The sequence below is a fragment of the Sander lucioperca genome, chromosome 7 (genome assembly GCF_008315115.2).
Source record: "Sander lucioperca isolate FBNREF2018 chromosome 7, SLUC_FBN_1.2, whole genome shotgun sequence".
NCBI lineage: Eukaryota > Metazoa > Chordata > Actinopteri > Perciformes > Percidae > Sander > Sander lucioperca.
Genome location: NC_050179.1, coordinates 19556003 through 19568450, shown reverse-complemented (window position 1 = coordinate 19568450; position 12448 = coordinate 19556003). Strand labels below are relative to the sequence as shown.

At 38.3% G+C, this 12448-nt stretch overlaps 1 protein-coding gene across 1 annotated transcript; it reads left to right on the top strand.

Moving 5' to 3' along the window:
- Positions 1 to 380: 380 nt before the first annotated feature.
- Positions 381 to 11809, top strand: LOC116046829 (rhombotin-1-like). The gene is made up of 5 exons (XM_031295270.2): positions 381 to 765; positions 1356 to 1569; positions 5813 to 5938; positions 6268 to 6376; positions 10962 to 11809. Exons 1-4 carry the CDS (start codon positions 744 to 746, stop codon positions 6371 to 6373), a joined length of 468 nt encoding a protein of 155 aa, XP_031151130.1. The 5' UTR covers positions 381 to 743; the 3' UTR covers positions 6374 to 6376; positions 10962 to 11809.
- Positions 11810 to 12448: the final 639 nt, after the last annotated feature.

Below are 12448 nucleotides of genomic sequence, written 5' to 3'. Positions count from 1 at the left end.
CCTCAGGCCCGGGCTGTGCTGGTGGGTGACTGTCTATTGAATAATTGATTCAGAGAGGGAGGGGGCGGTTACTATCAGATCTGAGCATAATGACTTTATATAATTAGCACGCAGCGTTGAAAAAAAACCCCATTTGACTGTGGGAGTTTGTTTGCAGAGAGAGAGAGAGAGAGAGGGAGGGAGAGAGAGAGAGGGAGGGAGAGAGAGAGAGAGAGGGAGAGAGAGAGAGAGGGAGAGAGAGGGAGAGATAGTGAGAGAGAGAGAGAGAGAGAGAGAGAGAGAGGGAGAGAGAGAGAGGGAGAGAGAGAGAGGAGAGATAGTGAGAGAGAGAGAGAGAGAGAGAGAGAGAGAGAGAGAGAGAGAGAGAGAGAGAGAGAGAGAGCTCTGTAAGGAGGCTCAGTGCAGAGAAGCTCGTCTGAGGGCAACAGCCGCAGCCTGCAGATACAGGAATGCTTTTGCACTGACATCAGCTAAGATAAGGCACACAGCCACTCTTAATTTGAGGACATCTTTCCTGCCGGCAAGGTGATACCCGGGGACGCTGTTTTCATCCATCCGCGGGGCTACTTTTCTTTGTCTTTTTACGAGAAAGCGACTGTTTCTCATGGCTTTCTTCTGGGTAATGAGGAGCGGAGCTGAAGTTTGAGCGAGTGTCAAAGCCCTCTGTGTTTATTATCGCTCTTCGGGCTATTATCTTGAGGGTGGCATTTCTACTGTTGTTGGATTGTTGTTTTCCGGAAAGGATGGTACTGGAGAAGGAGGAGAGTAAGTAGCATATTTATGCTTGCCGTTAATTTCCTTTTTCTATGTTAACTATGACATATGGAAACAGAAAAGGTTTTGGAGACTGGGAAAGGGCTGTGTGTATCTGCAACGAGACATACATTTAAATTAAAGATTGCAGAAAGCAGATGTTCCCCAATTTTCATATCAAACTGCAAAACACCTTTATTAAGATTAATGATGAGTTTGACTCCTCCCTAACAGAAAACAACTGTTGTATGTGTGTATGTGTGTGTGTAAAATGACTTTAGGCATTTGTTCTCCATCATTATATTCCCATAGGGGATTACATTTTGCATTTAAGGAGACCTAACAGGTCACATATTTTTTATTTATATTTTATTTATAGCACTATTATTTACTGACATGTGTAGTGTCTGTGGTATCAACAGTGAATGTATAATGATCAAATGCATTCATAGCATTATAGCTCCTGTGATAGATCTATCAACCTTATTGGAATATCTCTGTATTATTGATACTTTTCTCATGAATTCAGTTGCTAATCATGATCAACTTTCTAATTCAACCTCATCTGGCTCTGTCTTTGTCATTCTCTTGTTTCCTGCCAGGTGTGTCTCTCGTGTCCCTCCAGTCCAGAGAGAAGCCGAGGGGCTGTGCCGGCTGCAACGGTAAGATCCGGGACCGCTTCATGCTGCAGGCCTTGGACAGGTACTGGCACGAGGACTGTCTGAAGTGTGCCTGCTGTGACTGCCGCCTGGGCCGGGTGGGCTCCACCCTCTACACCCGGGCCAACCTCATCCTCTGCCGCAGGGACTACCTGAGGTACGTAAGACTGTTACAGGTGTATCTGGACTGGCTGCATTCTGCAGCTTCAAAACAAATCATCCCAGTAATTACTGCTATTGCCATCATAGTCAAGTGTACATTTTGCAGTCTATTAATAGAATTGAAGTACTGTATACGATTTAAGAAGCAGACTGTTGTGACTGTAGTAAAAGGGAACAGTCTGATAATGTAGGTTAACAGAGATATTAACTTGAATCTGAGAGCCTCCCGTTGACAATCCAGCAGAAACTGAATAAGGAAAGTGTGCAGAAATGTAACTTCCATGAGGGCAGAGACACAAGTGAGCAGCTCTCAGTTAGCTTTCCAAATGTAGATAACTGTGTAAACTCAGATTAAAATGCTGCTGAACCTTCAGGCTGATTAAGTAAAACTTTCAGTGAAACCCTCACAGAAGGTGTGTCATGTTTCTCAGAGATACAAAACAAGTCCAAGCGTGTTTTTACTCACGTTTAAATGAGCTACTTGAGTTTGTTTGGAGTCATCTGCAGGATCTGTGTATTAAAAAGCAAAAATATTACATTCTTCTGTTCTGCTTTCTCTGGTCACTGTCGTGCCAATTGTACTTATTTTTCAGACAATAAACATAGAAAGAAATGAGACAGTAGAGGGTGAAGATGACACAGAGTATCTAAAGAAACTCAAGATTTCATATTGCAACAATAGGCAACAATACCATTCTCTTGAGGATGTTAAGAAATAGTTAAATGCTTTGGGAAATATTTGCTTTCTTGTCAGTTAGATGAGAACATTGATAGCACTTCTATGTCTGTAGCTGGAGCATAAAGCTGGTTAGCTTAGTTTAGCATAAAGACTGAAAACAGAGGGAAACAGCTAGCCTGGCTCCGTCTATCTCCATTTTAAGTGGGGTTAGGTGTCGGACTGTGTCTTGGCCAGAAAACAGTAACTTCCCAGAGTGTCTAATCTGAATTGTCATTTTTACACTTTACATTTTCAAACAAACGAGATAATGATTAAAAGGTATTGGTATTTAATTAGCTTTGGAGAGAGCAAGGCTAACTGTTTCCCCCTGTTTCTAGGGCTAGGGCTCTAAGCTAACGGTCTCCTGGCTCTATAGCTACATATTTAGTTGTATCAGTTTCATAACATTTGTTAAGAAACAAAAGTAAGTAGGCAACATTACTGCTAGTGTATGCTGGTACCTACGCTATCTGCCATGTAATGGGGGCAGGAGGTTTATAACACTAAACACACTTCAAACCCTCCTTATAAACTCTTCAGATAGAGATAAATGTTTTTAGATTGTCTGAACAGCTCTGTCTGAACCCGACCGCTAGTGTCTGTGAATCACTACACAATGACTTTATGAATTAAGTAGCCTATGTTTTAAATACTCTTTTGGATTTAAACAGTCTTCTGACCATGAATCTTGATGACACCACTTATGTACAAACCCTAACCCCGGCTCAAGCGGCCCTTCCCCGAGTTATATAGCCTTCATTTTCTTGCCTTAAATAACGACGTCTGGTGTCAGGTCAGCAGGAGAACTCCTGATATCTCAGCCACATTGCTGAACTCATGTGTTAGTCTCATGTACAATCCAGCTGGATTTGGTTGGAGCTAAGTCTCTCATTAGCTGTGCTGCACTTAAGAGACTAAAACCCCTTTTGACAGTTAAATTGGCTAGATTGCCTCCTGTTTTCCTCATCATTGTGAGGGTGCAGACCAAAAGCCTTTGAAGAGCGGGATTAAAACCATGTGATTTCTTTTAATTGGACCATTAGTAGAGAATTAGCATTGAGCTCCATAGCCTCGTTAAGGAGAAGGAAAAAAAACCCACCAGGTGCCTGCTCAGGACTCAGGCTCGTTAGATCCGAACATTTGGTTAATTAGGACTCGCTTTTGTTCCCCGTGTTGGTCACTCGTTTGATGACGTTTTTTTCATTTGTCATCCGAAGCTCATGGAGACACATGCTCGCCTCTTTCCTCCCTCCTTTTTTTTTTTTTTTGCGGTTTTCGTTTTCCATAGCAGTTGCTCCCTCCCAAACCTCCTCTTCTATCTGGCCTCTAATGGAATATGGAAATCAGCCGCTCTGCAACTTATCTTTATGTGTGTCAGGCTCTTAGGGAGCCGTTTGTTCATTCTTTTAGAGGTGAATGAGAGGTGAAGCAATCTGCAGCTGGTCAGCACTGAGTCACTCAGTGTTTAAAAACAACACAGGGTTTGTTCTCAGGTAGTTTGAGGACATAGTTCAAATGGTGTCGGATAAATTGTTTCAGAAGATTGACTCTCAAGTTCTTTTGTGTAATGTCCTATGAGGCAAAAAACACACCCATCTGGCACTTAAAGTAAGTGACATTTTCATATAAATTTTGACATTTTCACTTCACTGAATCCCCCTTTTCCTGCTCTTTATCAGCAGCTGATGTAATGAAACAGTGATCCAAGTTATACCCAGTTTACAGTATAAAAGCTTTTACATTTGATACTCTGTGAAATATCTCACGGTTCACAGCAAGCAAACCATTTGAAGTTTCCTGCAGCATCAACAGTTTGTTTAAAAGAGAGAAAAAAAGTAGTACGCTTGCATTACGGAAGAACATTGTTACAACATTTGAGTGTTTTCACATTATTCCAAGATGGCTACCTGCATTGCGAGGTCTTCTTATCACACCGTATAAGCCAATGAAGCCTTATCTAGGTATGCTCACATACTTTTTTTTGTTAAAAGTACATAGCACATATTTCTAGACGATTGTTAACGAGTTGAACCAGATATACAGAATTGTTAACACTACAGTAAGGGATGAACAGGAATGAATAAGAAACACATTGCTAACTTTCAACTGGTGGCGCACACAAATAGTAAATATATAACCAAACATCAATGAGTAGTTAGTTTGTTTTGCATTGCTCAGTTGCTGATTCACATTCAGAATGTGGACACAAACTTGTTAACCTCGTTCCTCAAAGTTTGCTCTTGAGTAATGTATCATATTTGATGTATATTGCTACTGTATTCAGTCCATTCCCCTACACCAAAATAATAATGGGTGCTTCAAGACCCTTTTTTTGGGGCCTAGCACTGTGGAGATAGGTCTGGCTATGCAAGACTACTTGTTCTTCGACTCAAAATGTTGTGTTCTGTATTGTAATGTTTTACCAATAAACTCTCGGCTAATATATATATACAGTATATACAGTATATATATATATATATATATATATATATATATATATATATATATATATATATATATATAGCTCCTTGTGCCCAACGGTCCATCGCTTCAGTCCAGGCTGAAATATCCCAACAACTACTGGATGGATTGGCATTACATTTGTGCATGACATGACATTCATGTTCCCCAGATGATGAATCCTACTGACTTTGGTGAACTTTGGTGACTTTTCCACTAACGTCACCGAGAGGTTGACATTTGTGGTTTTGAGTGAAATGTCTCCCCAACTACTGGATGGATTGCCATGAAATTTGGTCCAAAATGTATGTTCTCCAAAGCATGAATCCCTCAACTTTTCCTGTGGCGCTCATCTCTCAAGTCAAAAAATTCAACACATTGGTTTATGTCCAAATACCTGCAAATTGGTAAAACGAATGACATTCCCATCAGTCTCAGATGTACTTTGTTGTTTAGTGCAAATGTTAGCATGCTAACAAGTTGAACTGAGATGGTAAACATTTACATCAGCGTGTTAGTAATGTTGTTGGGAGCATGTTAGCATGGCTGTAGACTCGTGGTCTTGTTAATTAGCTATCATTAGCTTAAGTGTATCAGTTAATATTGGATTTAATTTACATTTAACTGTCAACAACGGTGGCTCTGCAGTTTTATTTTGGCTCTAGATTGATGCAGTTATCTCCTGCCATGTGGGAGATATGTTAGAAATGTCTCTTCCTCCTACTCAGAATTATAGGAGGCAGATGGGAATGTTTCCTCCTGCTTGGCTGCTCTTAATTAGAATCCATACAATATGATGCAAGCGCGGCATTAGTAGCAGCAGCAGCAATAAGCCAGCAATAATCTGTAGGAAATGCAGTGCAGTTGACCACTTTAAAACAATTTTTATTTGCAAAAAGAGTGCAACATCTGTGACTCAGAAGTAGGGTCCTGTTGAATTACTTTTCAGGCTTGTCTTCCCTTCATTTCAGTGTTTTTTTCCTTCTTCAGCTCTTGGCTGACATGTATCTTAAGTGCGTCCAGACTACAGGTCTGCTTGTCGCCCTCTTTCCCTCTGCAGGCTCTTTGGGGTAACGGGGAACTGTGCAGCCTGCAGTAACTTGATCCCTGCCTTTGAGATGGTGATGAGAGCCAGAGACAACGTCTACCATTTAGACTGCTTCGCCTGTCAGCTCTGCCGCCAGAGGTAAGATTAGGGGAGCAATTAGCCAGGGAGATCAAATTCAGTTGACTTATCTGGGCGGTGCACCAGTGAGCTCACCGGTCATTATGAGCATATCACCGATATGCATTGTAATCAGTATGTGATAAAGTTTACTGCACAGTTTAAAACCTCGAGGGGCTAAAAACTTTGTATCACTTGGACAGTTAATCAAGCCAGCAATCATGCAAGATTAATTTTGTGATTATCATAGCAGGGCTGAAAATATGCCTGAAATGCTCCTCTGGGACCTCATGATTCATTTCAGCTCAAAGAACCAAGACCCAGTTCCATATTTTTATTTCTCTCTGCAGATTTTGCGTGGGAGACAAGTTTTTCCTCAAGAACAACATGATCCTCTGCCAGCTGGACTATGAAGGAGGCCATCTTAATGGCAGCACAGAGAGGCAGCCTCAATAAGAGGTAATATTCTGATGAGGATGAATTACAGTCGCAGGCAGCTGCTCTGACAGTTTGAACTAAAACATGCGCTGCTGAGATATCTGGAAGATATACAAGTGAGCTCACAAAGCTCATCCCAACTGTGACCATATGTAGACATGAGACTTCAAACCAGAGGCTGCTGACATTATCATGCCAAGATATGCTGTAGCATATTATCTTTGAAAAAGTCTGCATCATGTGACATTTAGTATGGATGCATATGTTCTGTTTGGAGCGAAGTTTACAAAAATCAATTGATGACTGATAATTTTAACCACTTTTTTGTGAATATCTCAAACACATAGTAAGTAGGCCAGATGTGTCAATTATCATTGCATTAAAGTTTAAGCCCATCTCAAAGGTCCCTTACAGTACTCTCAATGAAACGCATAATGAGATTCAGCGTTTAAATCAGCAAGAAATGTTTCTTGTCTACGGTTTAAACTGATCAATGAGCTGTATTCAAAAGATGATTTAAAACTAAACTAGATGTTAATATAACTTTTATGCTTAAATCTCCACGGATTCTGTTTGAACATGCCCTTCACCATACCTAGAGATTGGCATGGGGTACTTTCCATAAAATCATCTCTCAATGCAAATCAAACCAGCTATTAGGCTAACCGACATAAAACCATGCCAATCTCTAGGTATGGTGAAGGGGATGTGATGATGTGGGGCTATTTTAATTCCAAAGGCCAAGGGAACTTTATCAGGATGCATAGTATCCTGGATCCATGAAATAACTGGGCTTTAAAAATAAAAATCTGACTGCCTCTATGGGAATTTAACATAGGGGTGTACTCATTTTTGTTGCGGTTTGTAGCGGTTTAGACATTAATGGCTGTGTGTTGAGTTATTTTGAGGGGACAGCACATTTACACTGTTATACAAGCTGTACACTTAATACTTTACATTGTAGCAAAGTGTAATTTCTTCAGTGTTGTCCCATTAAAAGATATAATGAAATATTTACTAAAATGTGAGGGGTGTACTCACTTTTGTGAGATACTGTAGATTAGTTATTTTTACTGAATTCCAACAACAATGAGCTAACACAACTTCAGAAAGACGACACTGGATGCTCCATCATTGCTGCTGCATTTTGAACATTATTAAAAGTTGTGGATTTCAGCTTGAAAAGCAAGATCCAAATCGTCTTATAAACAGAGAAAACAGGACTTATGCATTTTAGATATTTGTTTGTGCTCTCTCATCCCTTTGATGTCCTTCAAAGCATCACTGGCTGATGTCTGGTTTGGTAAATAAGAGCGTGAAGTATGCAGTTTCTTCTATGGACATTTTTCAAACAGTTGCCTCTCATTGGAAGCCACAGAGTTGCCTGCAGGTTTTCTTTAAAAAGCAGAAAAATAAATCCTGTGGGAGTCAGAGCTCTTCCTTTATTGAGCCTCTTGATGGGCGTGAGCAGTGGTCGGCTTCGATGGCCGATGGGAGAAGTTTGATAGCAAATGCAGCAGACACCACAAAATCCACAAAACAAGGTTTCAGGGTTTGCCTTGGTTCAAAAACATGCCAGCAGCACAACCTATTATTATAATACTTACTCTACAAGTACAGTTCATAAAATACACAACACCGCGCTGGACACTTTTTACTTTTTTTTTTTTTTTTTTTTTTTTTAAGTCTTCCAGAGTTCATGTTGAAACAACTTTAGACTTTGAGAGATAATTTTGCTTTTTTGACATACAACTCATTTGAGGACTTGACCAACTCTGTAAAGGATTTATTCAATTTGATTGTTAACTGAGGTGAGGAATGGAGGCTCTCTCAAGGATGTTTAAATGTAATTCTCTGTATATTTTGTTTGGAGTGCGTTAAAAATGAAAGTCTACTTTATAGATGTGGCTACAGTGAAGGTTTTCTGGCTTCCAGATGCTGTAACTTTTTTAAACTGTTCTCTCAAGACCCAAATAACTTTGTTGATGTTGGATTTTTTATAGATTTATTTAAACTTCTGTCAAAGACTTATAAATGTGACCACTGGACCACTGCTTTTTATATGTGTATTTGTCTTGGTTCCCACCCTTCTTAAATTATATAGGAACTTGTCTGACATGACCTAAGTTAAATGTAGATAAAAAGCTACATAAAATATTAATAAAATCTGATTCTGCATTTATTGCTGTATACTGTATTATTATACTAAATTATATTCTAGTCATTAAAGCTTATTCATTTCCAACTAAAAAAAAACTGAAGTAAAAACAGGAAAATGTACTTAAAGGCTCCTTTCATGGAATTTGTTGACTATGAGAAAAATGTATAATATCGCCTGCCTCATCCTTTAAAAGTTTAGAAGAGTTGCTCTTATGTCCTTAGAGGACAAACATGTCAAAAACTGCTGTGATAATTATACATTAATATTATTTTCCACTTTCATTAAGTGAAGTCTTTTAACCAACTTCAGCCCTGATCGTTATTACCAAATATTCATTCTTTTTTTAGAATTTTAACCCTTTTAAATGCTAGTTTGTTTACATAATGCCACTGCCAATTTCAGGAATTGAATTACTTTGTATATAAATGGTAGGGGCAAACATGAAAAATGACTCAATCTGGTGTAAAATAGTAAAAACTACAAATTTGAAGCCAGTGCTCTAGATTGAAAGCCTAAAATAAAATGCATGATTTTATGCTGGTAAGATCGTAGGATCAAAAAAAAAATTAATGGGTTTCAATATAGGGACATATTTGTCCTATACTGTGTCTGTATTTTGGCTACACAGTTTATTATAGACTTATTATAGGAGCTGAGATTGAATTTACAAAATTTGAAAAAAAAAAAAAATCACACCCTTGCCAAACTGTAATGCCAAATTGATCAAAAAATGTAAAATTAAAAATGCCAAACATGTCCCTAGTGATGCACAAATTAATTTCTTGCTCATTTGTAGATGAATAGCAGGATTCAGCATGATTTATATCATGGTGCTGACTACGGGTCTCCAGAGAGGACATTTCTTTTGTTTGTAGCAGTTGTGAAGATTAATCTTTTTATAATTAATATTTTGCTCTGACTTCCCTGGTCACACTTTTCATTTCTTGTTCACATGGCATTAGAAATAACACAGGCATATTTATACTTCCTAAATAATGCACACAATGTTTACATTGTAGCAAATTATTTAAGGTTTCCTGGAGCCAGTCGAGACTTTCATTCTGCTGTGTCGACTTTCATTCAAAATACTAACTTCATTCAATCAGGTAGTCTCATTGAAATCAATGAAATAAACATTCATAGTCACCAGCACACAACAACAACAACAACAACAACAGGTCTAAAGCCAGACATCCAGCAATGAAGCAACACAGTTTAATTATTCAAAAACTATCATCAAGAGTCTTAAACAAACATCAGACATTACTCTTTTAAATTCTCCAAGGGGAATGAAAAGTACTGCCTGTAGTTCTGCAAAGATGAATGAGTGAATGAATGGACGAATGAATGATCTTTATTGTCATTGTACTCAGGTCCATTGACATCTCGCAAGGCTTCTCGGTGTAGTTAAAATAAAACAAATAAATAAAAGCAGTAATAGCAGCAGTTACGAGAGGCAAGCATCACTTTAAAGTAAATATATAATGATGATAAAAAAATAATAAAAGGCCCTGGTTAAATTAAACTGACACATTTACAGATTTAAGATTAGTATATATGAGATATAGGGCTAAACAGATTTTCCAAACGTGGTAAAATGCAGTTTACTTTCACATACGGACAGCCAATCTTGGGTTACCATTAAAGTAGTCTGTATCGACGATGTTTCATTTTCCGGGATTGCTCCGGTGCCGCCAAAATTTCGGCCGGATGTCCTTCTTTTCGGCTGGATGTCCCTCACCTTCTGCTTTCTTTGTGTTGGCAGTTTAAACTCTGGTGGATTTATGAGGACTATGGTTAACTGCTCCTCAGATCTCTGCAGGGTAAATCCAGACAGCTAGCTAGACTATCTGTCCAATCTGAGTTTTCTGTTGCACGACTAAAACTACTTTTGAACGTACACGTTCCACCGAAACAAGTTCCTTCCCGAGGCTATTTTGCAGAGGCACCGGTGCTGCGTTCGGCACTTAGCGCCGGTCAAAATGATTGTGATTGGTTTATAGAAATGCCAATAAACCAGAGCACGTTTTTCTCCTATCCCAGAATGCTGTGTGGACTAGCCAGACCCTCCTCCGCAGCGCTGTGGAGGAAGATCTGGCAGTGCAAGACTACCATTAGAGTTACAACTTTCACGATTCATTTTCACAATTGGATTTAAAACTCATATACTGAACATTATCATATACTGAACATTATTTTGCCTTTGTGTTTGAAATATAAGTGTATTCAGTTTGTTTTTCTATTGAAAGCGCCCTTGTAGCAAATCACACAACCATGTATTCTTAATGTATACCACAATTTTATTATAAGATAAATAACTTTTCTGTTACTTTTAATTAATGGACACATGAGGCTGATCATGTTTTTTTTTTTTTTTTTTTTAAACCACACAGAGTGACCAGGAGCTGTTTTACATTTTCTTCTTCTTCATTTCTCTTTCTGCAGATCAGAGCATGACAACTGTGAGCCAGTTGGACTAACTCACACCAGCAGAGTCCTTATCAGCTTCCTGTTTCAGACTGAAGCATGTGTGGAAACAACACTGATGTTTTCCACGATTGAACTCTTTATTATAGAGCTGCGTGGAAACTATCCTAAAAACTACAATTTCTGATCAGATGGACCAGAGATGAACCAGGAAGTGATCATGGAAACTACCAGGAGGATGTTTAATGTGGACTGTGATGGCTCTTCATACGTTCAACCAATAATTTGAGTCTGTTCACCAAACTTGAAATACTAGATGGATGTGAAGAGTGAAGCCAATCAGACCACACATAGCATCAACCAAGTCATCCATCACAGGGAAAAAATACTAAGTTGTCTTTTTAAACGTCTCTCTGATTGGCAAATTGTTCTGGCAGCCACTGAACTGTTCGTTGTGGTGAACCCCACCCATCTGGCATGTAGGAAAACAAACTGAAACATATTCGCAAATACTGTTTGAATACAGTTCAACATCTGAGCAGAATCAACTGCTTCTCCTTCATCCCTCTGAAGACTCGGCTGAACTGAGTGATGCTTCAAACCCACAACAGTTTTGTTTTCACTCTGATCTCAAGCTGTTTTTGTCTCGACTAATTAAACTGAATTTTAATTTCAGTTTGTGTGCTCATTATTTATGTACTGCGATGACTGATAATCAATGTGAGTATGCATCAGACACCAGAGAGAGGATGTTGAAGAGACATTTTATGAGATGTGTAAAAAAAAAAAAGACTGCTTTCAATAATGATGTGTCTGGTTTTCCATCATCAACAACAACAAAAGTTCAATAAACTGCTTAGAATTCAGTAGTGGACTGTATAATTAACATTTACTCAAGTACTGTACTTTAGTACACATTTAAAGTATGTTACTTTTGTATTTTATTTTCATGCCACTTTCTACTTCTACTCCATGACATCTCAGAGGGAAACATTGTATATTTTGCTCCACTACATTTATCTGACAACTTTACAGATTAAGATTTTTGCACACAAAACATGAAGAACTTATAAGATGATATGATGTTTTGTTATATATTGCCAAACAGTATAATACAGCTGAAATGATTTACTTATTGGTTGGACAAAACAAGCATTGTAAAGGTATCACTTTGGGCTCTGGGTAATTGTGACGACATTTCTCACTGTTTTCAAACAATCAATCGATTAATGGAGAAAACAAAAAAATCAGCAAAATAATCCATAATGAAAACAATCATTAGTTGCAGTCCTTTTGAAAATAGTTATTAATTAATTCCACCTCAACCAGCTACAACAGTAAAAACCTGCCTTTATATTAATTCATGTGTAATAATAATCTAATGATATATAATAGTTTAACATAGATGAGACATTTTTCTGCTTTGAGTAGGCTACTTTTACTTTTAATACTTTAAGTGCATTTTCCTGATTATACTTACATACTTATACTTAAGTAACATTTTC